Here is a 27974-nt window from a genome sequence, read left to right as displayed (position 1 = left end):
ATGTATGAACATTGGGATTATGTGTCTTTAGCCCCTCTCACCTCTTTTTTGTATCCCCAATTCCCCGTTTTTTTAAAAATTCACTTTTTACAAGTTTAAGAAAAGTGTTTAAAAAAACTTTAATACAAAATAGTTAAGTATAAAATTCAACAATGGTATTGCATATACCTATAAAAACATATATTGTTCTGTTTACAGTTCTACAGGTAATAACATGATGACTGAGGACATTCACAAATCTATTGGGAGCTCATCTACAACAGCATGCAACACTGGAGTAAACTGTAATGATATTATGGTACCTTTAACACCTCCAAAGATGTATAAAACTTGCAACACCTCAGAGCTAAATGACCTAAGTAGCCAGACAATGGATTCAGTTGGTCAGTGTATGCCTCATCCTTTCCCTAGGACACAATTTGGCAAGCATTTCCAAAATATCACCAGCAATGATTCTTACGCCGAGTTTCCTATCGCAGATAAAAGATGTTACAGTGTGCATACACCATTAACAAAAACCAAATCCACTCCATTTGAACTGCTACAACAGAAACAGTCCTTCATATCGGAGCACGTTGTTGAAGCACCAGATGTCTACTTTCTCGAACCCAATGTTATGGCATCTTATGTTGACCAACGGCCAAGATTTACAGGCTCTTTGGGTAACATCAGTACTGTTCATAGTAGCCATGTATACATCCGTTTGACTGAAGATCCTTATTTTTCTCCAACATCATCTTCTGACCCTGGTTCGCCAAAATTTGCAGATTTTTGCATTGAAGCCACTTGTCCTGATGTATCCATACCAAAAGTCAAAACTATGTCAAAACTTAATTTGCCAATGTCTGCTTCTTATCCTTTGTCCCATGTAAATGATGTGTCCATCCAAGAGATACTGAAAGAGGAAGAAGTTCCTCTTGAAAACAACCTAAACTACAATTGTAAGTATCAACACGGTTAATTTTAAACTAGACCTAATGCAGAAATGATTAGTTTTATACTTATTTTGTGCAGATACATTTAAATATTCTATATTAAAAAAAATAGATCTGTATAATACATGTCCTATTAATGTGGTCGGTACACAATAGGAAACAGCAGTCATTTGTTAATCAGATTTCAGGGTGTACCGGAAAATGATCAAACCAATTTTAATAGTTTTTAACTTCAGGAGTCAAGATTGTTTGGGATCTACACGAAAAGGCAACGAGGGGTTAATTTGATGATATTGCTGCACGTGTGACCTTCTATGCCAGTAAAGTGTAAATAACTGCATAAAATGTAGCATATCCTTTACTTGCATTTTCCTTTTTATATTCAGTCACTTTTACCAATGCAGAGAGTCCCCCTCCTTTGCCAGAACGCACACCTGACTCCTTCATTGTACCTGATGAACATGGTAAGTAATGAATGTATAAAAGCACTATAGATACTAGATAATTGGAAGACCTTTCTTTACAGTATTGATTTTATTCTTCATGAAAGATTAGTGTGTGTTAGTTTGTGTTTAATAAAAATAGCATTGCATTTCAGCTGGAAAGAAAGTTGCAAACACGATCTACTTGCAGTCACAGATATGTCATAAAGTCTGTTATATCTGTGGATAATGTCATTAGACAAAAACACTGGATTCAACCTTTTCTTGATTTGCATCTAGTATCTACACCCAACTTGAAATGTGGCAAAATCACAAAACGATTACTCTTAACAGGTATTATCTAAAGTAGTTTGAGGCACAGTCAACCTAGAGGAATAATTTCCGTAAGCCCAAGCAATGTATGGATGTGTTTAATTTTGTGGTCAACAGTGTGTAGAAACTTGCCTCTATATAAAAGATGAAACACTTTGGTGAGTTGTTTATAATAAATGTCATGTATTTCATTTGATACCATATTCTCATTATAACAGCTGTGATGGAGGGTATTTTTGTCCTGAATTTTGGTGGTTTACTATTAATATTAATGTTTAGCTGATTTTTTCATGATTATTTATAGAAATATAATCTGCGGATCAGAATTATGGATTGGCCATACCTTGCATCTATAATATAAATGCCTAGTGGCGTGTGTTAGTCTGTCTGTGTGTGAGTTATACACTGACCTACTAAATTCTTAGTGTGTGTGGAAAAAAAACCTCAGAAAGGGCTGAAATTTGGTATACTAAGATGTTTTTAATTTGTTAATTTAATTTGTTAATTGTTAAAAATGTTTATAAAGATTTAAAAAAAAAATATATATATTTCTTGAAGGAGAAGTGACAGTTGGGAGTGGTTAGTGGTTGCCGGGGGTGACAGTGGGGAGTGGTTGGTGGTTGCCGGGGGTGACAGAGCGAGAGGAGTGTGATACTCAGGACCGCTGAGAGAGATCCCTGTGTCTGGATAGACATCTGGATAGATGTGGCGATGAAAATGAAGGATGAGGTGATGGAGAAGAATGATGAGGTGGTGACATGTGGACAAAACCACGTTAAAAAAGGGCGCTTGCGTCGGGAAGTAACACTCTTCCCCTGAGGAGGCCTGGGCTAGGCCCAAATGCATGACAAGAACCTTTTTAACACCTTAAGTAGCTTGATTTGACTAGAATGCATGAGTATCATGCACGGGTTAACTTGTAACATAATATGGATGTGACTATTAGGCTATAGAGAAGGAGAGAAGCACGCAGGGAATTGCTGTTAAATACTTTTTTGGGACTTTGTAAATGGAGAACACTGATTGAATAGGGATTTGATATACAATATACAGGTACATAAAGAGCCTACACACAATAGTGACAATAAGTGTTTGCAAATTGTATTCCACAATCTGTTATTAATACAATTCTTTAATGATGAACTCAACAAAAGGAAAAATATTATATTTTAATGCACACTAATAAAGATAATTTATTTTAATATATACCATAGTGCACTTCAACAGAGATTACCACTCGTTCTTTCAAGTCAAGATATTAGCTAATATTAACTAATATTGGGTTATCAGGAGTAGCACATCCTCTTTGTTCATCATAGTACATTTCAATAGAATTTTAAGTGAATGTATACATTTAAAGACTTAAAGGGGTGAATGTGATATAGATGTGTGTATACACACACACACACATATATATATATATATATATATATATATATATATATATATATATTTATCAGTCCATGGGCATCGAGAGTGGAGGGCAAAAAATGATATATTATAGCTGTCACCAGTCCCAAATTTACAAACAAGTAATATACCAACCTATCTATTACCAATATATATATATAATATTTTGTCCTCCACTCTCGATGCCCATGGACTGTTACAATGTGATTTAGAAGTTGTAAAATCAGTGGGCAAACAGGACACTTAGGGGTATATTTACTAAACTGTAGGTTTGAAAAAGTGGAGATGTTGCATATAGCAACCAATCAGATTCTAGTTATCATTTGTTCAGTACATTCTACAAAATACCAGTTAGAATCTGATTGGCTGCTATAGGCAACATCTCCATTTTTTCAAACCCGCAGCTTAATAAATATACCCCTTGTGCGTATGTGCCTATTTCCTTGCCTTGTGCTTAGTTGAGTGCACCCCAGGAGTGGATTGGCATCTCAAATGACCCTGGAAAATATTCCAAAAGTGGCCTCATGTTGTGGGTGGGACCACATTGTCAGTAGGTGTAGTGAAATTGCCAGGAGATGGAAAATGTGCAGTAGTGGCATACCACTGGTGTGACTGTTATCACAATGGGCATGGTAACCATGAAAGGGGGATTTTAGACAGTGTTAGGCCACCCTCAAACCCCTTCACTTCCCATTCAATAACTTTGGCAATGCTGCAAGCGCCACTGTTAGGTGCATAAGGCTACCACTTCACAAGCAGAGTAGCATGAAGCAGGACAACTTAGTCCTGACTGCACTCGACAGTTCCTCAAAATATGAGCTGTCCCCCAGAAGTGGCAAACAGCGCTTCTCTCTCCTACTTATTCTTGCAGCTTCCATTACCTGCTGCTGCTCATGTCTTAAGCTCAGTTGCTGCTTCTATGGATCCTGGAATGCTGGTGCCCTGTTAGATAAAGAAATAGGATTGCGAAGAAGTAATTACTCCTACTCACTGCATGGCCACACAGATATCCTTTGGTAAATGCTATATCTGGTCTGTGCAGGCAGTGGATTGACACATGTGCAGTACCACATATCTGCTGCGCATATTGGCACATGCATAGTTGCATTGTATGGGCCTATATTACTATTTTACCCTGCTATCTCCATACTGCACAATATCTGCTATTTCAATATTTCCCTTTCTATATTCTTTCTTCTCTCTATATAACATGGTCCTTACACTCTCTCTGTTACCAAACACACATATGTACACAACTGAACACAGAGAGGATAAACTGATTATCACACTCCTCCCCGTTATTTATAAGAAACTCTGAAGCTTTATACAAGAAAGGATCAACAAAACACAAAGAGTCAACTTAGTAACAGAATAAGGTAATACCTTTCTGGATGTAAACTGGAAACTCATTTCTGAGAGTGGCTAAGCGGTATTGTATAATATGTTACTTGTTGATCCATACTATATTTACTGTGTGTAAGGACTTCTACGTACTATTTATATGATCTCAAACTCAAGTAAAATATCTTGTACTATGTATTCGTTTGTGTATTCTTAATAACTGAGAGAAATGATTATTGATTAGTTTGCCTATAATTATATTACCTTTGTAGCTGATGAAATAATTTTGTTCGCATAGAGATTGACAAATGGTGGGTTATTTGATGGAGATGTCTGATAGTTATGTGGTGTAGGTCTGATCAGAAAAGGAGGTTGTGTGAGTTGCTTTCATGGACTTCTTGTTGCGATGCAGCAGATACTCCCTGTCTATGGTTGTCAAGGTACAACACAAATGTTTAGGAAGGTTGCATAAAGAGATGGCTCTTAAGAACATCTGTAAAGTGTCATGGGTATTATTCAACATGAAAGTTGAGCAACAAATGAAAACTCTAGACCTACCTCCACCCAAACAGGATTCCCATGTTTAATAATTAGGCTTGCTACCAACTGAACTAAACCCACCATTAAAGTAATAGCATTCATGCTTAAAAAATAGGCTTATTTCCCCCCAACCAGATCTGACATTAAATTAATAGCGTTTGCATTTACAAAATAGGCTCATCTCCTCATGTCCCCTATAATTCCCCCAATTTCTCATGCCACCAATATTCCCCTATATTATCATGCCCCCATCAATACCATATATACTCATGCCAGTAATAAATAACCTATATCGTTATGTCCCTATCAATCCCTATATACTTATACCCCCATCAATCCCTTTTAACTTCATGCCAGCCACCTCCTCCTGCTCTGTCTGACACTTCACTGTGTCAGCAGTCACACAGCAGGGAGCTTAAGAAGTTTCCCCAAAACCAGAGCCCTGCCTACCCTTTGGTACTTTATAAAATACTAAAGGTAGCTCCAAGACATCATGGGGCCTTGGTACTCTGGAGAAAACTCCCAATGAGGCCTATGACCAATCCACCCCTGGTGCACCTCACTTCAAGCTTTTGGAAGTGCCCCGATGTAAATATTTTGCAAGACCATTTGTGGGATTGTGGACCCAGATCAGAAATGTTGTACCCCCAACAGTGTCTGTCACCTTGTATTTCACTTATAAATGAGTATAATCATGCAAAATAAGGGACATGATGCCATTTAACCTGCATGTCTGCAGTTACATAAATTTCCCATATAGACAGATATTGGGTGAAGCACTAACAATGCAAACCTGAAATAAAGCTGAGCGAAAGCAGATACATGTATTAAGAAAATTGTATTATAACCACACTGAGTTTCGTGTTATACAGAGAGTAGTGAAAATGCTATTAGTTGCTATGGAGACCAGACCAGATAAAATCTCATGTATTCCAAACAAAGGTTCAGATTAACACATGTAACTGAGTTATTTCAATGTCACTGGATACAGAGATAAATGACTTAGCTCACTTTCCATTTAATGCTTACGACAGCAAAGTCATCTGCAAATCATCCTTGAAAAGAATGGGAAAAGTTTAGCAATATATGCTCCAAACATTACATACATTGTTACAATTTCAGTGGTAAATAGTGTATAACATGAGATATAATAAAATATAAAATAATGTCTTGATTATTTAGTATTTTAGTATTAATATTTAATATGCTTTCAGTAGTTGAACCACAAGAGGACTCTCTGAAACTGCAACCTACACTGCCACTCAAAGCTCCAAGTATAAGAATTGGCACATCGCTGGAATGGGGTGGTGTGTCCCAATGTAAGGTTGATGATTTCAGACTCACGGCACGCAGCAAGGTATCCAAAGGCAGTATGTTACAAATCTATTGTAGAAGTGGAACATGCACGTGATTTTGTAAGGTGTGCAAAACTACAAAAGGGTCTCTATCAATAATCAAATGAAAAATGTCTAACTTTAAATAACCTGATCTTAAAAAAGAATCATCTTGGCATCAAACAAATATGTAACATTTTAAATCATATGTTACTGGGCACTGGGATATCTCAATTAATTGAGTTAACCAACTAGATACCGTACGTTATCATCATCATCATCATCATCATTTATTTATATAGCGCCAGCAAATTCCGTAGCGCTTTACAATTGGGAACAAACATCAATAAAACAATACTGGGTAATACATACAGTCAGAGAGGTAAGAGAACCCTGCTCGCAAGCTTACAATCTATGGGGCATTGGGAGTTTGAAACACAAGGGCATGTGCACAATGGACCAGCTAGAACGCAAAGGTAAAAGTACTGAGTGGGCTGTATGTGTAGCAATGTTGGTCAGAGGGTTGTTGTCTTGTGTTAGCTGTGTAGAGGGTGGTAATAGGGGAGATTAAGATGGTGGTTGAGGAATATCATAAGATTGTCTGAAGAGGTAGGTTTTCAGAGAACGCTTGAAGGTTTGGAGACTAGAGGAAAGTCTTACTGTGCGAGGGAGGGAATTCCACAAAGTGGGTGCAGCCCAAAAAAAGTCCTGTAACCGAGAATGGGAGGATGTGATAAAAGTGGAAGAGAGATGCAGATCTTGTGCATGTTACCATTAATACTCCAGCAAGGTGTTTGAAACATTACTATTAAGGTTAATGGAAGTGTACTAGGCGCCCCTCCCTGTAAGATGCCCTCCACCATCAGGACTCCACAACCACCCCTATGGTGCAAGTTGGAAGGACGGACAGCAGGTAGAGAAGGGGAATGTCTGTCTTAGTGCTGCTGGCTGCTGCTCCTCCATGTTGATGACAGTCTAACATCACAGAGCAGCACCACACTTCCAGCCTATCATTGACACGTAGGACACTGAAAAAAACTACAATATGTCTCACGGCATAACGTGAAGAAAACATTTTTTGACACACTACACCAACAAGAGTTACATGATTTATAGTCATGGTATGTTTCAATTTCTGAAATACAACATACACAGCAAAGATATGAAACCAATATTGAAGGTTGCATTCAAAATTAAACCAATAAACTCCAATGTTATCTTACTCCTATTATTCACTTACACAGTACAAGAGGCCTGATTCATTAAGGATCTTAAATGAAGAGGATTCTTATTTCAGTCTCCTGGACAAAACCATGTTATATTGCAAGGGGTGCAAATGAGTGTTCTGTTTTGCCCATAAGTTAAATACTGCCTGTTTTTTCATGTAGCACACACATATCAACTTTAAATTTCAGTGTACAAATAAGCTATCAAGTATTTGTGTGTTACATGAAAAAACAGGCAGTATTTAACTTATGTTGCAACCTATTTAAAAAAACAACAACAACTTAGGAACATAATTTTACAGTAACTGAACATTTCTTTGCATTGTATATACTGCACTAGTACTAGTATAACAGTTTCAGCAATTATTTAGCAAATCAATGTCATATTTTCATGATGTTATTTATTAAGTTCTTTATGTGTATATTTTAAAGATATATACATGTGTATTGAATTATAATATTTTGTTTGATTGTGAAGATTTCAATTCTTAACATTGGTTGTTCTTTTCTGTTCTTACTTATTATAGAGTGTAAAAGTGAGGGGATCAAGGTTTGGTAAGTTAACATTTATTAAAAACAACATTGACTGGACCTTGAATATCTTAAAGGTTATTTGCACACCTACTAACATGACAGTTGTGCTGTGCAAATGCGATTTTGTTATATCTGGTGCATATTCTGATAGGAGTAGCTAGATGTATCTGGATGTTCTTTCCTGAATGTGGTCTAGGTACATCTGTGCACTCTTTATTGAGCCAATGTTCAAAAACAAGAGCTATTTAATGCAAAGACTTTCTCCCTTGCAAAGGGACTTGGTTTTTTCACATCCTAAAGGGTGGCGGTGATCAGACCTCTGCCGATACATTTGAATAGATGCTATTTTCACTTTCCAGATTCATTGAATTTTTAGACACACTTCAATCCTAAAAATGTACAATAGTGTTATATGTAATAAAAAAAGACCTGATCCCTCTCATGAGCTAAGACATAACTAAGTAATGTTTTTGGAGATTCTGTTGTAATTAATTAGTGTGTGGTCCTAAAGTAATTGTAAGCTGGTCTATATTGTGGCTTTTACACTCATTTATTTGTGGACCTGCAGCCTATCTAGGGTAATCACAATGCGATTTTCCTGTGGCAATTTGTTAAATATATTGTGTAAAATTAATATAATTGAAGTTTGCTTAATTTGATTAGAACATAGTGCCTCATTTCTATTATGTAATGATTTATTGTAATGCACAGTGATGTCCTATTTTCAAAACATTTTATATATATTCATAAAATGAGAACACTAAACAGGGACAGAAATGTTTTCTCATTTTAAAGTAGTGTTAAGCTGTACATATATATGCAAACACCTGTGCAACCAAACTGGATAGATAGGAGCCCATTAGCGTGGTCAGTTAATGATTGCAAATTCTTCCAGATCACTCCTATAGTCCAAATGGATTTTCTACCTCTCCCAGTTGACACCTGATGGTTCCTGATCAGATGTTGATCAGGTTCCAAGGTTTTTTTAAGGGAAGTCGTGACCAATTTTCCCAAAAACCATTCAAATTTGCAGACAGATTTTTGTATATATGGCATCTTTAAGGCATGTCTGTGTCTCTAGGGTAATCTGTAATTCCCTAGTCCAATATTAAATCATGGGATTGTTTTTAGATAACACATGGTTTAATAACATGGTTTAATAACATAACAAAAATGCATACAGTAGCATTATCAGGTCTATTTATTAATAAGTGGTGATAGAGCTGGTATTCTAAAGCTGCCTACAGCAGAACTAGAAAACCTTCTGTCACTATGATTTACTGTGGAAAAAAAAAACGTTACAAATATTTGAAAAATATCTGAAAATGTATTATTTCCAAGAGGTCTGATTTGAAGAAATTGTTTTTTAAATATATAAAGCATGTTTTCATTGGATATCAACTGCTATTGCCATCCTGATATACTTGTTAGATAGGCTTCCCATGCTTTGTATGAGGAACCTTTTGCAAATAGAAACCTGGCAAAACTCTGGCAGGGCGCTAGCCCTATCTGCATTATTACCGGAGCTAGGGCTTTTGCCTGTTTAATATATACAGTTCATAGTCAAATACTAACATAGTATTTTATAGACAGCCCTGGTTAAAAAAGTTGGACACTTTTGGACAATCCACAACCCTATTTATGTACTTTCCCAGGGGCAAACGCATTTTTAGAGGGGGGTTTCCACACCACGGCGCCAGTGGGCGTGACTAGCAAGCATGGGGGAGTGGCTATAATTTTAGACAGTGCTTGGCTGCTCTTCCTATCCCTATAATATACATGGGCAATGCTGCGTGCACTACTGTTAGTGCACGCAGCATTGCGTGCAGAGCTGTGTGAAGTGGGAGCAGGGTCCATCCACCTCAATTATACAGTGCCCCAGTCATGGAGGGGGGGTTCCAGGCACTAGAAACCCCCCTTCCCCTCGGTTTGTCTATGTTGCCCTAGCCACATGTAACAAATTCATTCCTATTCAATAGAGCATAATAGAAGTGCTCTATTCTACTTTATTACATAGATGGATGGAGTCATACTTCAACAGCTGTCTGACCATACAGCATGGTTTGGCTCATGGCCATTAGGTTATATAAAGGTGGACAAATCCTTTAATATGCAAGAAGATAAAACCTACAAATAGACCTTTTTTTCTGACAACCAAGTGAACTACATGTATTCAATAATCAAAATATATTTTTTTGAATGTGACACTTTCTTGTGACATGCACTAGGAACTGACTTAAGACTTCTATATCCTAGAAAAAACACGAGACAGATCGGCTTCTCCACCACCTGTGCCAGAAAGAACTGAGGACTCTTATATTGTTGCTGATGAAGCTAGTGGTGGGTATAAAGACAGAAATCTAATAACATATTATAAGATACACTATGGTAAGAAAGTGCTTTCTAAAGATCTTTGAAATAGACTGTAAACTTTTGATTTTCTTCAGAGAAATATTGTCTTCACAAAATCAGTAGAGCTTGGACATTGACAACTTTACAGATGTAGCAATATTCTACTTTAAAGAAACAAATTGCATTATGTCAATTCTGTTTCCCAAAGCCTAATAGTGAAATTCCACACAATAAATAGTTCACATTGAGAGAATCTTACGACGCATGTCAGATGAATAACAGTGCTTTGTGAATAAAATTACTATGGTAAATTCATGGCTTAAATTAATGAACTGGCAGCATCTGTGGGCCTAAGCTGAGGTAAGTGTCAATCGCTTGCAGAAAAAAGCACACACTCAGCTGAATAGCGGAGAACTGCAGGTGACTGACAGTTACCTCCGGATTCAAGATGCTGCTAACAATCAACAATGAAAAAGTGGACATACCATCACAACAAGTCCTGAATCCGCCCAGTACTAGACAGCCTGGGCTGGTTTCCCAGTTCCCCTGTTATAGTGAAAACCAGGGCTGTCAGCGCATGGCTGATGCCTCCATGGGACGAGGGCACAAAAAAACAGCATGTTCCATTCCTCCCAGAGCCTACCAGCCCCAGTGTTTTTCAGCTACGGGTACAGGCAATTGTTCCACCTCAGCATTCCCACTAAAGATACCTGTACGAAAATATGCCTCCTAAAAGGCCTGTTTTACAGAAATAGGTAAGTCAAAGTCCAACGCATCTCTAAATGGCATACCATAACCCTGCCCTTACTGTACTGAACTTACACATGAACGCACCTGATCAGCCTCTCTAAGCAGGGACATCGGGCCTGATTCATTAAGGATCTTAAATGAAGAGGTATCTTATTTCAGTCTCCTGGACAAAACCATGTTACAATGCAAGGGGTGCAAACTAGTTTTCTGTTTTGCACATAAGTTAAATACTGACTGTTTTTTCATGTAGCACACAAATACTTTATAGCTTATTTGTACACTGAAATTTAAAGTTGATATTTGTGTGCTACATGAAAAAACAGTCAGTATTTAGCTTATGTGCAAAACAGAAAACTAGTTTGCACCCCTTGCATTGTAACATGGTTTTGTCCAGGAGACTGAAATAAGATACCTCTTCATTTAGGATCCTTAATGAATCAGACCCATCGAGTATAAGTTATGCTCAGCTGAAAATACAGCCACAAGTTAAGCTCATGCACAGTGCAACAAATTTGATGCAAGTCTCATTTTTACATAGCGCAGATTGATTTACATCCAAATCTAAATTGCGCCCCTTTGTGTCCACCTTTAATCTCCATTGTCTTTGTTCTATGCAATAGTAAGCCTAAGTAATCCATGCATTATAGCTAGCTGCTTTAGCAGGAAAACATATGTACTACTGATTAGGCAAAATGTCACATTAGAGATTGGTGTTTAGAAAAGTATTGCATTGAAAAGCAACTGATATTTTTTATTTGTGACTGCTATCTAGACCCTGAACAGTCTCTTGTTTTTCAGGTGCAAAAAACGTTGTTTCTGAAATCCCGCTGCCATTAGATCCCAATGAAACAGAAACTAGTGGCTCTTTGTCGTCTTCAGAGCCTGGCAAACAAATTACAAGGAAAAAGGTAATATGTGCTTTTAGATGGCGACATAAAGGTTATAAGTGCTAGGGGACATAAATGAGAATGCTCATAGTGCTCTTACCTTTAGCTTCCTCTCACTTCATTTGTAGCTACCAAATATTTTCACAAGTATTTGGTAATTAACCATTACATAGTGACATCTCATTGAGTAGTAGATGTACTGGACAAAGTAGTAGCACTGCTGTGGCTAGAGCATTTGCATATTCGCATTGTTTAATGAAAAAATATAATAATATCATAGTGGTTGGATCACATAAAATTGCCAGTTGTGGATTCGGTCCACTCAACTCCAAAGCCAAGTCTGCTCTCAGATCAGGTAGTTGCTTACATCAAAGTTTAATTTTTTAGAATACATTCATTGAAAAACATCTTTAAAAAGCATACAGTATACACACAGGAAATAAAGGATGATTCCAACTTACCTGATTTGTGCTGCCTTGGCCTAAACACATTACTAAAGTACATGGCAGCCCAAATCATTCAAAAGTACAATAACAACCCAAAAAATTATTTAAATTCCACAGTATAACATCTGTTTTTACACACGTCATGATTCTTGCATGAAATAATTAATTTACTGCTTCCTGGAATTTATTGCAAATCCCTGTTTGGTTTTTCTTTCACAGGTCACTGGAGAGATCTTAAAAGTTTAGTATAATTAGTTGACTATGTTATAAAACACTGCTTTCATTAGGTTCTGCTCAAAACATTCTGGATCTCTTATTCTGTTCTGGTATGTGGTGCTGGAAGTACACAAAATCCAAAAAAGGTCCACATTTTGGGAGGGATTTTCATGAATACTATACATCGATTGATATTATTATGACATGATGGAAGTGTACCAAAATGATTGCTTCATTTCTGAATAAGAACTTGGATCTTGGTCAGTGTAGTATGGCTATGACAAGAAAATAACTTCAGAACAATTATTTAATTGGTAAAGAAACCCAAAAGCACAGCATTAATATTCTTTCCCTTTTATTTTTTCCCATTCTTTTAAAGCAATGTGTTCATGAGCATATCCCATATTTATCCACTATCCTAGTCAAAGTTAGATCTGATGTGATAGTATCACAAAGGAACTGGAAAGTCAATGTAGCAAGCTGGTAAGGAATAAAGCTACCCATATATATAACAATCCAGCCACCGAGCTGCCAGATCTCTGTAGGATTTAGTCATACAAGTGTGGCTAATTCTAAAAGATCCGGTCATTCACTGCTCAGTCCATAGAGTTGGGTCCAAGTAGGTAGCATTAGCAGAGCAGTGTAGTAATTATCACATACACGGTTAGATGAAGTCATCAATCACTTTTGTCATTCATCCATTACGACATCTGATAGGACCTAATAAGATGTTGATTGGGATCTGCTGTCTTTTTGGGCCAACACAAACTGTGATATGTGGTGTAATATATAATAAATGGCCTAATTGGCCAATAAAATGGCAGATTGTATGTACAGACTTGCTCATAGCTGTATAATATACATACAAAGGGACATATAGATTAGATTTCACCAAGGGTTTTATGTAAAATGGAAAAACACGACATGACCATGATATTGTTTGTGACCTTACTGATTTTTTTTAATGTTTTCATGTTGTAAATTTCTTTTTTTTTCTCCTTTACAGAGTTTAAAAATATTGAGGAATGTCAAAAAGAGTAAGTTTAATCAAATATTTCTTAAAATCAATTGTAGTTCTGAAAAAGTGTGTGTATGTGAGAGAGAGAAAAGGAGATATTATATGTGTCATGTGACGTAACAATCTAGGTGTCCCCGGCTCTCATGATATGTATGAGAAAAAATTAAGCTGTAATTAATCAAGCGATGGTCCTAAATTGCTAATTTACACGACTTTTAAATGGCTTTTTCAAATCTCCCCATGTACATTTAAATGTGCACCCAAATCTTGTATATGTAGTCTAGTCCTCAATTTATTAGGATCAATTTCCAAAAGTAGAATGCTGACATGCTGCTATGTATTCACTAGTTGGACAAATAAGAGCATTGGCACAACACTAACCACACTTCCCATTTGCACATGTTGCTGTTTGTAAATTAACCTTAATATCTTTCTGATTATTTTTTGGGGGAAACTATAAAGCAAACTTAATAAATAGGTTTTTTTTAACCAAAACAATTTACATTTTACAAAAAATGAATATTAGAGCAACAGTTAATAATAAAGAAAAATGTTAGTGCTATATTAGTACTTGGCTAGCTAATTGTTTGCCTTAATAACCACTGCCAATCAATGAGACAAGTTGTGTACCAAGGTTCATGTGGTTTCAGAAAGCACTTAGTCCCTAATTCCATGCAAAACGGACACATTGCAATATGAATGGTCTGTAAAACTTTATTTACATACCCCTGTGATCAATGGAATTAAGATCTGGGCTATTTTAGCACAATGTTTTTTGAAGGGTGATTATTTTAAAAATATTTTCTCACCAAATGAACTGTATTCTTAAATTTTCTTCCCAGCTTTTTCACTAAATCTTTCTATAATCACTTTCTAAACCTACCATTATACCACAATAATTGGTCATTTACAATTTATAACTTAGTACAATTTGCTAAACTTAGATATATCACACGTGCTATGATTTGTCTCTTATCCAAAAACCCGATAGCCAGGAAGTTCTGGAGAAACTGGAAAACTCAAAGAAAAAAAAGTTATAAATGTTGGTGCTTAGTGATAATGTCCTACACACAGACATGTTCATAAAATACCTTCTCTTTTAATCCCTGTGGGGTTCACTGCTATATAAGATAATAAGGAATTGAATAGCAGGGGAAGCGCAGGGGTAATTTAGTAATTTTAGGTATGGTACGCCAAAAACCCATAAAACCATAAGTTCCAGGAATTTGAGATAATAGAGATCTATACATTTGTGTGTTCATACAGTGATAGAATTAGCTTCATACGTAGCAGCCTTTTGATCAGTGACACAGTGTGTAGGTGCACATAGTTTTCTCCACTTGGTCAGCTGATACTTTGTATCTAAATGAGCTTCATTTAACTTTAGCACCACTGTTAAAATTAACTATTTTGAAGGAAACATAAAAAAACAACATAATCCATTCAGAACACTATCTCATTCTTGGCCCTTCTCTATCCAGTGGCTAGGCCGCTTATCACTTTCAGTTTAGTGGCTGAACACACAAATACATGGTCCTTGTATTGCTGAGGTTTCCGTCTTACCAGTAACTGTGGTCACTTGGCGTGATTCCACTCCACAAGGATGTGATACTTCATGATTCCAACTGGTGACTGTCTCAGACCTCCTGTTAGACATAAATACAGCTTCATACTGGGCCCTCTACTGAACTCCACATTGAGCTGCCTCCTCAGCTCCCACATCTATTCAGTCTTGTTAAAATGGATCCCAAACTCCAGGGCATGGATAGGTTGCAAACCAGCAAGAACAATAGAATAAGGCAGCAGTTGCTGCTAGTGGGAAATATGCTGCTGCTGCTGGTGGGCAAGTGCATGTGGCTGCTGTAAAATAGAAGCATTATATGCCACCAATATTAATATAGCGACTGTCAACTGGCATTTGTGTGTAACTACCAGTGTCGTGGTACAGATGGAATGAGGGGAGACAGTGCAAGCTTAAGACATGAAGGATTAATTAGTCCCTGTTGAAATCTTAAAACAGGCAGCAGCAGCTGGCAACCATTACTATCGTTCACCATTTATAGAAACCAAACCTCCTTCCTCTTCTCTTTTGATAGAAGGCTTTTGGTTTTCTGCTGCATGGGCACTGTTGTAGTTATCCAACAGCTCACAGTAGCAGTGTACCTGACATATTTATTTTTGGTATCATGCTCCATGCTGGACACAAAGCCAAGACACTTTTTCCCCATGTTAGAAGTTGAAGTTGTGGCGGCAGCTGCTGCCACCAAGGAGACTATGAAGATCACCAAAAGAGGAAAAGAGATGGCAACAGGGTATCATGAATTAGCCCTGTTTACGCCACTCAGCGGTGTCATATCACTATGCATCTCCCTCCTGTCAGAATGCAGCATTCTAAATCTTGTGACAAAGCGTGACTTCTGTCTGCTGTACTGGAGGCTGCCATCTTCAGTGAGACATTTTGTTAGATCCTGCTTATTCTGAGCACCTGACTTGACCTCATCCATTAACCTTTTATGTAAATTCAGCTTCATTCTGCTGCTGTAATACAGACTTCAGCCATTAACCCTTTGTGTGGATTCAGATTCATTCTATCTGCTGCTATACAAATTCCAGCTGTCACCCCTCATGTGGATCTAGCTATTTGGGGTAGTAGGTTACTCCTCTGAGTCTTCCAACTTCTGGAGCCATCTGTGTCTCTGGGTATCGATTTCCAGTTCCAGGCTTGTCTCAGGGTCTGAGTTCTGATGTGTCCGGGGCCGGTTCCAGGCTTATACAGCTCAGGAGGTAGTCACCCCTGATAATCCGCTGCCTGAATTCTGAGCCTTCCCTGTCCCAGTTTTGGTACTATATTCATCTGAGTTTCTGGTTCCTTGGATGCACTGAGTCTCTGGCCGTGGGTTCAGTACCTCTGTTCCTGCATCAACGCTCCAGTCCACCAGATCCAGTTTCCAGTTATTTATTTCAGTACGGAGTCCAGTCCAGCATTTCTCCTCCAAGACCTTCATCCGCCTTCCTAGTTTCCAATTCATTCCTGCCACAACTAGTCCCAATGGTCCCGAGACGGATCCCAGAAACCCTATTGCTGTGTCACAGAGGTTGTGGTTAGGTATGTAAAAACTTGCCCAGATGAAAAATAATAACAAATGGGGAGGAAAAAATAAAATCTCTCAATAATTCAAAGGTATTATTTGACACAAGCATGGATTATATTTCTGATTTACACATTATTATTTGGTGTACTGTTTTGAAGATAATTTCCTTGGCTATTGGTTAACATTTTAATATTCTTTCATAGATGTTTGCAGTTTGGTAAAACAAGAATCTGAAACTTCTCAATCAAGAGGCTCCCTCTCATTTTTAAATTTTGGTAAGAGCTTTTTGGCAATAATAATGTATATGTAGTCTTCGAAACAGGTTTCTATGTAAACCACCATGTAGCTGAATATAAGCTATAAAGACCAACACCAGCACAGTCTCATCAATTATCCCACTGTAAAAAAAACTCTCCTCAGATGCAGGAAAGGACATGGGTAATATCACATTGGGGTTAGCTAAATCCCTTAGATCACACCTAGAAATTATAATTTGCTAACCAAAACCAAAGGGAAACTATGCATCTCATTTCTCTCTCATGGTACACATAAATATTCTATATCTTAAGAATAATCTGCTGTTAATTTTACTGGGCACTCAGCTATGTGAAGGCACACAAAGTCCAATCTTGATTCCTTAAAAGTGCAATCTACCCCCTTTGTCAGCTTCATCAATACGATTATTGTTATGTTAATACTGTGTGCATATTATCCATCTCCCCTAGACACTTCCTGTATCTAGCACTGTGTAGTAGCTAGCCAGGACTGACTGTCAACATAAAGCGGGGAAATCTGGGTGCACAGAATTCCCCCTAATTATGTCAACAACAAACCCCCCCAGGCTGGATAGCATGAGGTTGATTGCTTTTTATAGAAGTGCCCATCACAATATATAATGCCCCCCCCCACACTAAAAATATCAACCGAAAAGAAAAAGGGCAATAGACATATCAGATTGAGATTGTTGAGATAAAACCTTTTTTTTATATCTCCCTTGATCTGTCGGGCTATGTCATGTTATATAAGGCTCTTTTTCAACCCGGAACTGCTGTATTCATAAAGTCCATACTCATAACTTATTTTACTATGTTCTGAGTGAAGATATTTTACCTTGCTTGGACTGGATGATTCCTAATTTGAGGTTTTGATTATTTCCCGGCTAACGTTTGAAGAGCATTTGTTTGTTTAAAAACAGAATTCCCTCATTGTTTAAAGGAACTTTCAAAGGAGATACCATTACTAAAGATAGAGCAACTCACTCTTTAGCAAGTGGACTTGTGTTTCTAAGAAGCTTGACATATGGGATATACATTCTACATTTTTGTCTGCTCTGTTTCAGATGAAAATATTTAGTCCTTATGAATATTTTATATAAGTTTCAATGGGGTACCATTATATAAGTTTGCTACAATTATATGTTCACTTAAATTTTCCATACCCCCACTTCTAAATTAGAAGTTGATTAGTTAGTTGACCCCAGGTCTTACCAGATGACAAATGATAACTTACTACAAAATGCTGAATACTCAGATACAATCGAAATTAGTAGCATATGGCAAACAGAATAGTAGTGGTCACAAACTGTGGTCAGGGCAAGCAGTAGACAAGTATAATTAATAAACAGGCTCAGGTCAGTGCAGGTGGCAGACAAAAATGGTCAATAAATAAGCAGGGTCAAAAATCTAACAGATAACAAAGTATATACAGACAATGAGAGTGTGTTGTCGACAGCCTTATTAAGCCACCAGGAACTAATCCCAATAAATCAATCACCCCAGCCCTCACAGTGCTGATCAATGGTGCAAAGCACTTGAGTGTCAGGGAAGTGATGTCAAGGCAACTAGTGTAAACAATAGAAATAGGCTAAGATATAGTGAAATGCCTCAATCTGCCACTCTTTCTATCCCAACCTTTGTTCATAATCCTGACAAGAATCAAGCAACAATTAGCTTGTATCTGTTTAGTGCAAGTTAAGAAATTTGTCAGCTTTTATCTTATATGTGTCTGGTCCTATCTATTTACTGCTCAGTAACTGCTGGATCCAATGGCCACAACCAGCATGGATGCTTGATAACCGCATACACCATCAGAAGCAGTCGTCCTTCAAATGGATTTACCATCCTTTCTAGTTTACATCTGATAAATCCTGATATGTTGATCTCAGTTATCAGTCTTTTTGAGTCTAAATATGCTGTCATTTTTAGCCAGTTAAGTCTAAAATAGCTAATTAACCTTCAAATTTGCATGCTGTATGCACAGCTTAAACAATGGCTGTAAAGCAAATAATTGATTGGTTTCTATTGTTTAGTCTACTTTTGCACCTTTGTGCAATTATTATTATTATTATTAGTTTTTATTTATAGGGCGCCACAAAATGTCTGCAGTGCTGTACAGGGTACAAACCATAAAACAGTACAAGGTAGAAAAGTATGGTACAATAAACAAGTAACACTATAACTCATGCTCAAAGCACAGCTAATAAGAAAGGGTGAGGGATATTCAGGACAAGCTGGAAACCTGTGAGCAAAAATGTGGGCACAGCTAACCGGTTAAGAGCTACTGAAAAGGTGAAGAGAAAAGCAAGAGTGGAGTCAGTAAACAGAAAGCCCAAGAAGGAGGTGGGTACAGTAGCTAGAGAGCAAAGTTAAAAGTGGTGGAAAAAGTAGGAGAGAGTGCCCTGCCCAAAGGAGCTTACAATCTAAAGGGAAGGACAGACATACCAAAGACACAAGGGGGGAAATGGGGTTATACGGCGGTTGTAGGAGTAAGGGATGAGATGGACAGGTAACTGACAAGGTGGGTAGTTAAGCGGATGACAGATAGGCTCTTAAGAATAGGTGGGTTTTTAATGCCCATTTGAAGCTGCACAGACTGGTTGATGTTCTGATGGAAAGAGAGATGTCGTTCCAGTAGAGGGGGCAGTGCCGAACAAGTCTTGAATACAGGAGTGAGATGAGGTTATCAGAGGGGAAGACAAGCGGCGATCATTGGCCAATTGCAGTGGGTGGGATGGAGTCCGAATAGAGATGAGGATAGAGATTAAGGGAGCAGTGGAGTTGGTGAGGGCCTTGTATGTGAGGGTGAGGAGCTTGAAAATGATTCTTTAGGGAAAGGGAAGCCAGTGTAGGGGTTGGTAGGGGAGGGGGGGGGATAGATGTGGTACAGCAAGAAAGGAAGGTAAGCCAAGCAGTGGTATTCAGTATTGATTAAAGCGGAGTGAGATGAGACTGGTGGATGCCAGTAAGGAGAAGCTTACAGTAGTCCAAACGAGAGATGATCAGAGTGTGGATGAGACATTTGGTGGCATCCTGGAAGAGGAAGAGCCGAATGCAAGCAATGTTGCATAACTGAGAGCGGCAGGATTTGGCAAGAGATTGAATGTGGGGAGCAAAGGAGAGAGATGAGTCAAGGATGACACCCAGGCAGTGGAGATCATCATCATCATCATCTATTTATTTATAAAGCGCCACTTATTTTCGCAGCGCTGTACAGAGAACCCATTCACATCAGTCCCTGCCCCATTGGATCTTACAATCTAAATTCCCTAACATACACAGGCCAAGAAAAACTAAGGGCAATTTTGATAGCAGCCAATTACCCTACCAGTATGTTTTTGGAGTGTGGGAGGAAACCGGAGCACCTGGAGGAAACCCATGCAAACACGGGGAGAACATACAAACTCCACACAGATAAGGTCATGGTCGGGAATCAAACTCATGACCCCAGTGCTGTGAGGTAGAAGTGCTAACCATTCAGCCACCGTGCTGCCCATGGGTAACAGATGAGATCGTGGAAATGTTAACAGTGATAGAGAGGGCAGGGGGAGGAGTTTCTAGATGGAGAGAAGACAATGAGTTTAGTTTTGGCAATGCGGAGTTTAAGAAATCTGGAGGACATCCAGGAGAAGATGGCAGATGTTAGTAAATAATGAAATTGATTCAACAGTTCTCTTTTATCTGACACTGACAGTATGTTGCACTATAAATTCCAAATTACATTTACACAGTAAAAAAATAGGCATATTATTACTTCAATCAAGATGATGTGATTGTTATTCAGCTTTGTGAACTCCTGATATTGTTTTGGCATTGTTTATAGTTAATCTATATGTTCTATACTGTATATAAATTGTCCTATCATTCAATTTCACTGTAAGATTTTGCATTGTATTTACTCCTCTGCAAGTAATATAAAAGTTTTTGTACTGCAAAATGAAACAAAAATATAATTCAACTATTCTAACATATTACCTTTCTTACCAAATATTCGCAGGATTTGGACATCGATTTTGTAAACCGAAGGGTCCCAGAAATCCACCAGCAACATGGAACATATAATGTACACATGTAAATTGTCTTAAATAGTATAACTGTAACTTTCCATTTTCAACCTGAAGGTTTTGAACAAAGTCAGGCTTCATTCTTGTTTTGATTCTAATTATTATTTACATTTAGTTTGTGACTGTTTATTTATACATTGTAAATGTTTCTGCAACTGTGACTGTTTTTGTAACACAGAACTGCTGTGAGCCATTAGGTATTATTTATCAACCATCAGTTTTGTAAAAAATCTTTTTCTGTCAATTTTGCCTGTGGGATTGTAAGTGGCAATTTTATCAAATGCAAAGCTTGGTGTGTGGGTTGCTAAATATATATTTTCCAATCCAATCTTGGGTTTGCCTTTGTTAAATTTGCATAAAATGTGCTTAAATCCTGCTAGCAACATCACCAAAAATTGTCAATTTTACAAAACAGATGATTGATAAACAATACCCCATTGTGTGCATGGGATCAGGCGCGGGCTGACAACATGCAGCCCGGGGGGCGCACAGGCGGCCGCATCACATGACAGGCGATGCGGCCGCATCGCGTGTCATATGATGCGACCGCCTGTGCGGCCCGAACAGCGGTCACTCTAAGCGGCCCGGGGGACCGATGCCTCCCTGCCCCCCGGCCCATCCAGCCTCTGCATGGGATTCTAGCTTAATTGAACTCCAAGAAACAGATTATGATACAGGATTAATATTAATTTCTGGGTGACAAATTGGTGCCCTGGAAAGTATCTCCCATTATATTTAACCATTTGATGACCGGAGGTTTTTCAGTTCTCTATGACCAGACCAAATTTGACTTTTTGGGATGTATCGATTTCAATGGGAATATCTTTTTTTATTTCTTAGTCTACCCAAATGAGTTTTATATAGTTTTTTCTGGGACAGATATGGCTTTCTTTTGGTAACAAATACATTTTTAATTTATAAACAATATATAAGGGAAAACAGGCCACAATGGTATCTAGTTAGCTAGTTCTCCTATGCACAGCTATTCCAAATAGGTATACTTATTTAAGATCTGATAGTAATAAGACCCTAGAAGAAATGTACTCATTTAAGTATCAATTTACTTTCCTTCCCTAATGGCATGGAACAACTGCAAAATCTTAATATTTAGTCAAAATGCATCTGTGTCACACAGAATGGCTTTACACAGTTTGGATGGGTTGGGAAAGGAGATGGATGACAGGGACATTTTCATTTTCTACATATTAATATTTTGTTTATATTTTTTTCTTTTCTTTACTTTTTTTTATCTTTCTTTGTACTGGCGGGCCACATAGGTGTAGGAGGGACTTGCTCCATATTTGTAATTCCACTCATTAATGTGAGATCCCTTTTAATAGAGATCTAATGGTAGCTAGCTGAACAGCAAACACTAGATCACTATTAACAGTGATCTGTTGTACCCCCTAATGCAGTGCTTCTGTATTGGGGAACACAAAATTCATATTAACCATATTACCAGAAATCAGAAATAACACCTTACACACACTGCACCCTTGTCACCTTGACAGGAAGTTTAAAATAATCCCTTTCAGGCGAACACACTGTATATACATATATATATATATATATATATATATATATATATACATACAAGTTAACCTGTGCATGATACTCATGCATTCTAGTCAAATCAAGCTACTTAAGGTGTTAAAAACTCCCCACTGTCACCCCCGGCAACCACCAACCACTCCCAACTGTCACTTCTCCTTTAAGAAATATATATATATTTTTTTTAAATCTTTATAAACACTTTTAACAATTAACAAATGAAATTAACAAATTAAAAACATCTTAGTATACCAAATTTCAGCCCTTTCTGAATTTTTTTTCCCACACACACTAAGAATTTAGTAGGTCAGTGTATAACTCCGCCCAGCAGGTGGCACTGCAGCTTGGTTTTATATTTTCCACACACACACACACAGACTAACACACGCCACTAAACATTTATATTATAGATATATATATATATATATATAGTGAACAAACAGCAAGTAGTTACGCTGGAATTGCCGCTTAAGTATGAAACATTGCAGTTGTGTATCTTACCATTGGTAATACAGGTAATTGCACTTCTTGGGACACTGAAAAAATGAGAACAAAAAGAGGAGAATTCTCCTGCCCTAGGCCTAAGCCTGTGCTTGGGGAAACTACTAATTTATGGAAGCAGCAAAATATCCAAGCGGAATACCAAACAGTGGCATCTTTGCATGTAACACAATCTATATTATCTATAGACAAACAGAATTAGACCCACAACCTTCCTGATACAACACATTACTATTGAATTTTTTCTACTCTCCTTCAATGAATATTAATGTATAAAATCTGTAGACTAACAGTACTTACAAGGGATTTACCTAATGCTAAATCCAGATAATCTGATGAATACCATAATTTTGCATAATAAAACTAAGCATTAAGGGCCTAAAAGATAAAATTGCATCTTTAATTGTGGTCCTTAAAGCTGTGTCATGTTCACCAAACTTATATGAAATCAGAATTCAATTGAGAATTCTGTTGGCTGAAACTCTTTGGATTCATTAAAATCCAGAACAAGATGTAAATGTTTACTTTGTTTACTGGAATCTTAATCGGGTTCCACATTAGCGTTTATAGCATATTTGATATTTTTCAAATGTTAGCCTAATATAACAGCATAGGTATGGCAGAATTGTCCTATAAACCCTGCTTTCCTTAATTCTCAAAAACATCACAAACCATTTTACAACAATATAATAAAAGGATATCTTAATGGATTTTCTCTTAGTCAATGATGATAGATGAATTGCCTTCATAAATGGTATTAGAAAAGGAACAATTTTTTAATTATCACAAAAATACAACTGTAACCCATTTTGAGAATGTTTGTATGGTCTTAATAAATATTTATATTGATCGAATCTATTTATTTGCATGGAATTCTTTAATGGGATTTAATGCAATTTTTCTTCCATTTTTGGTGTAGTGTTACCCTCACTTCTACTCTTTTAATGCTTATTTTCAGCCTTTGTTTCTCTACTAGACATTTAGCTTTGAGCCTCTCTACTACCAACACTCACTAGATTAATCTCTCTCACAATGGGACATTCTTTTGCCTTGACAATGCCTTCCTCTTAAGCACCTTTTTCTTTCTCTTCTGTTTCTTACCATTTCAGTATCTTCCAAGGCCACTCTTGGGCTGATTTTGCTACTCTGTCTAATTACATACATAGGCAGGCCAAAACTTAACTTAGATCATTCTCAGACATGCTTATCGTTCTAGGGTCACTTATGCATTATATAAGGTCAATATTCTGCACTGGCCAACTTTACTGTTACCTTCCAGGGGTATATGTGCATTTATATATGCCACGCGCATGGTAAATTATCCAAACAGATAACACACTATACCCATAAGATGACTTTGGACAAATCCAATCCAGTTCATCTATTTTATGTTCTCACCTGCAATAAATCAATGTGTGCAACATACAGACTAGTAACACATATAAATGATGCACTCAAGAGTTTAGGATTTAACTGTATACTGTTATGCACATCTAGTTCCTATCCAATAATGATTGTCGATTGCCGTAATGTGGTTCCAAAGCACAATGTGATTTAATAGCCAAAAGTAGCAGAATAACAAATCAGAATAAAATAAGTACAGCCGTTACTTATCGCAGGCGCCCTGGATCCAGTGTACAGTCATTCAGGTCTGAAGGCTCAGGTCAAGTAGACTGTTCACTAGGTTCAGAGCCCCTGCTTATATACAGTCAGTGAATACAGTAAAACAATGCAGATGATGTGGCTTGCTTCTATAGGTCCAGGCTTCAGGAGGGTCCAGTGTAAGGCAGGTCATAGGCCAGTTCAAACAAAAATATCCAAAGGTGGGGGTCAGCTCTCCAGGTGATGCACTCTGATTTTCCCGCCAAGAATGCAGTTTAAACTAGTCTATTTACATTACACAGACAATATCATTTTAAACATTTATTCCCTATCATCGCTAACTAGAGTATGCAATGTGCGATCCCTATGGCGAATGAACTGGACAACGGTGGATAAATAGGGGATTAAAATGATACTAAACATGACATGCTTCCTGTAACCTGAACCTTTGAAGTCCCTAACATGTATATAACTTAGAATATTAACTGAAAACATTGCTAAATTTTGACATAAATAACTATATGTTGCAACTACAATTACTGTGTACTAATTACAAATGTGTATGATCGTGTGAATGTGTGTAAATGTGTAAAATCTGTTGTTGCCACGTGTCGCAGCTGGATACGCTTTTCCACGCCGTAGCGTGCTATACGCATAATTTTCAGACAAAGACAATCAAGCTGTTACATATTAATTGAAATGACTTTATCCAATTAGCTGACTTAGACAATACTAAATCATTTTACAAAAGATTCTGACAAATAACAAGCCTTATGTTATGGCCAAAGCCAAATCTCGCAAATATAATAAATAAACAAAAAATGCTGGATTTGGTACATCCCTAAAATTTATAGTATTCGAAAGTGGGTGTGGCCTTGATTTAATGTGAGCATATTTGGCCAGAACCAGGAAGAGTTTTTAAACAGAATAATAGACTTGTAACTGTGCAATTAATCATTGTTAAATAAAAGAAGCATTATATTAATTTACTAACCACAAAATGTAATTTCAAACTAATAAGCCTCATTTACATTTAGGAGCAAATCCAGGTAAAAAAGTGCAAATATGCACCTAGACAAACCATGTTGTTATGCAGGAAGTGCAAATGTAATTTTCTTTTGCATGTAGGGAAAATAATAAATGCCTTTTCATGTAACACACAAATACTGGGCAGATGTTAACAACGCAATTGCTATGAAACCTCATTTAAACTTGAATAACATGGCTAATACAGCAGGAACAACTTCCCTACATGTGTACTAAAAAACAACAATTATTTGTTCTGCTACAACATGCTCTATAAATCCTAATCTATGGCTCTATGGTATAAATTTATTTAAAGGAAATAGCGCAGGGTGATTATTTATATAATTGCACAAGCACTTATGTTTGATATTATGTTTATTTTGAGATAGGAAATCGTTATTTCTGAGACAAGGGTAGAAAATGTGTTTTTTCTGTTTAGCCTTTCTAGAGGAAATGCATTATATCTGATGTATATATCTGATACAATGAGCCTTTGTTTAGAAAGCCTTTGGTGTATTGTGATGTGGGGAATTTGCTTGTTTGGGTTTGTGTTGTTCTGTGGGAATGTGTATTCGGCTACTGTCTGAAGAAGGTATTCATGTCAATTAGACATTTTCACTTGCTAGTATGTATCATGCCTCTGAAATAAGACGCAGGATATCACAGCAAGGTTTTTAAGAATTTCATAGCTAAGTGTAAATATTATTGGCTTTGCAATGTAAATCCATGTTTGTGTAAACAGGTTATATCCTGATGCTAAAAATAGCCTGTGTCTAAACTGTATAAAAGGCACTAGCTTTTTTTGGAAACTTGTTCTTCTGATTTTCATCCGACCTGATCACTGGTACCTCCAACCAGTGTAATAGCAGATAAACATCACTTGCTTCAGAGACCTTCTTGAAAACATCTTCAATATTGCTGTATTCCTGTGAACTGCAGATTAGACCCTAAATCTAATCCATTCTCCGGCTGTCTCTGAGGTTTGGACCCAAGCTTTTCCAGTACCACCACTCTGCCTGCAACCCAGGCAGCCCTGGTCAATGTGATAGACCAGGGAGGATCAATCCACAAGCATCGCTGATCCATAGAAAGATGTCAAGAGTACCAGCCCAGGTACACCAGCAACGAGATATGCTAGCAGCATCAGTTACACAGAAAAATCCCGGTTCTGGATGCCGGTATAGCAGTCCAGTGGTGGCAGCCTTTGTAAGCCCCTCCTACAGCAGCAAGAGGGCGTATTTGGGATAACAAAAGGGAACGGTGGCAAAGTAAGCCCAGCCGCTTCCCAGCAACAGCAGACAGGGTGGCATAGGCGGTCCATCCTGTCACACTACCTACTTACTGTCTTGACAAATATTTCCATTTACAGAACTCTAAAATCAGGGAACTTAATTAAAAACTAAGACAACTGAGACATTTAGCAACTATGCAAATACATTTTCCTAGCCCCACTCCTCTTCTACATCCTTCTTTACTTTTACCAACTGATACAGTCTAACCCAGTGGATCCCAAACTTTCTCAGTTTGAGGCACCCTTAGGGTCTCCATAATTTTTCAAGGTCCCCCCATGTCAAAATAATTACCAAGTTGCCTCTGCCTTGCTTACCACCGACCCTAGTGAGACTTCCATGGCACCCCAGGGAGCCGCGGCACCCAGTTTGGGAACCACTGGTCTAACCTATATTTTAAACCTAACATCAGAACAGTACGCTAGAACTGCTCAACTTATGGTTTAAAGGGCATTATTAATTCCCATACAAAGTTATAGAGCAAAATTTGTCTTCAGAGTCAAGAGCTTGTAGAAACAACTATACATATTACAAACAGACCACTTACATCTAATTACAATTGATTATTACTTCAGGAAATAAAACTGCAGGGCCTGATTCATTAAGAAACATAAATGCTGATATGTGCTGTATTTTGCATGAAATTGCTCTGCGCAAGCCCAGAAACTAACCATACGCCCGAAACTGCAACAACGCCAAATTCATCTTCAAATGCAAAGGACCCTTACGACAGCCTACGATTTCATGGGCGGAACAGCAGTGAAATGGGTGTATACATATACACAATGTATAGTAAAGGCCCGCCAAGCCTGAGCGCACGCAGCAGTGTC

General features: G+C 37.6%; 1 protein-coding gene across 1 annotated transcript in view; it reads left to right on the top strand.

Annotated features, from left to right (window-relative positions):
• PTPN22 (protein tyrosine phosphatase non-receptor type 22) overlaps positions 1–24081 on the top strand; it is a 110537-nt gene extending 86456 nt beyond the window's left edge. The window contains exons 13-21 of the mRNA XM_075196283.1: positions 199–941; positions 1322–1399; positions 6196–6338; positions 8069–8096; positions 10332–10415; positions 11976–12085; positions 13733–13763; positions 17040–17111; positions 21109–24081. Of these exons, the coding sequence (XP_075052384.1) occupies positions 199–941; positions 1322–1399; positions 6196–6338; positions 8069–8096; positions 10332–10415; positions 11976–12085; positions 13733–13763; positions 17040–17111; positions 21109–21173 (1354 nt within the window). The 3' untranslated portion in view covers positions 21174–24081. The remainder of the gene's footprint in view (positions 1–198; positions 942–1321; positions 1400–6195; positions 6339–8068; positions 8097–10331; positions 10416–11975; positions 12086–13732; positions 13764–17039; positions 17112–21108) is intronic.
• Positions 24082–27974: the final 3893 nt, after the last annotated feature.

This window comes from Mixophyes fleayi, chromosome 2 (genome assembly GCF_038048845.1).
Source record: "Mixophyes fleayi isolate aMixFle1 chromosome 2, aMixFle1.hap1, whole genome shotgun sequence".
Taxonomy (NCBI): Eukaryota; Metazoa; Chordata; class Amphibia; order Anura; family Limnodynastidae; genus Mixophyes; species Mixophyes fleayi.
Note: the sequence above shows the minus strand (reverse complement) of the source record. Positions and strands in the feature narration are given on the sequence as shown.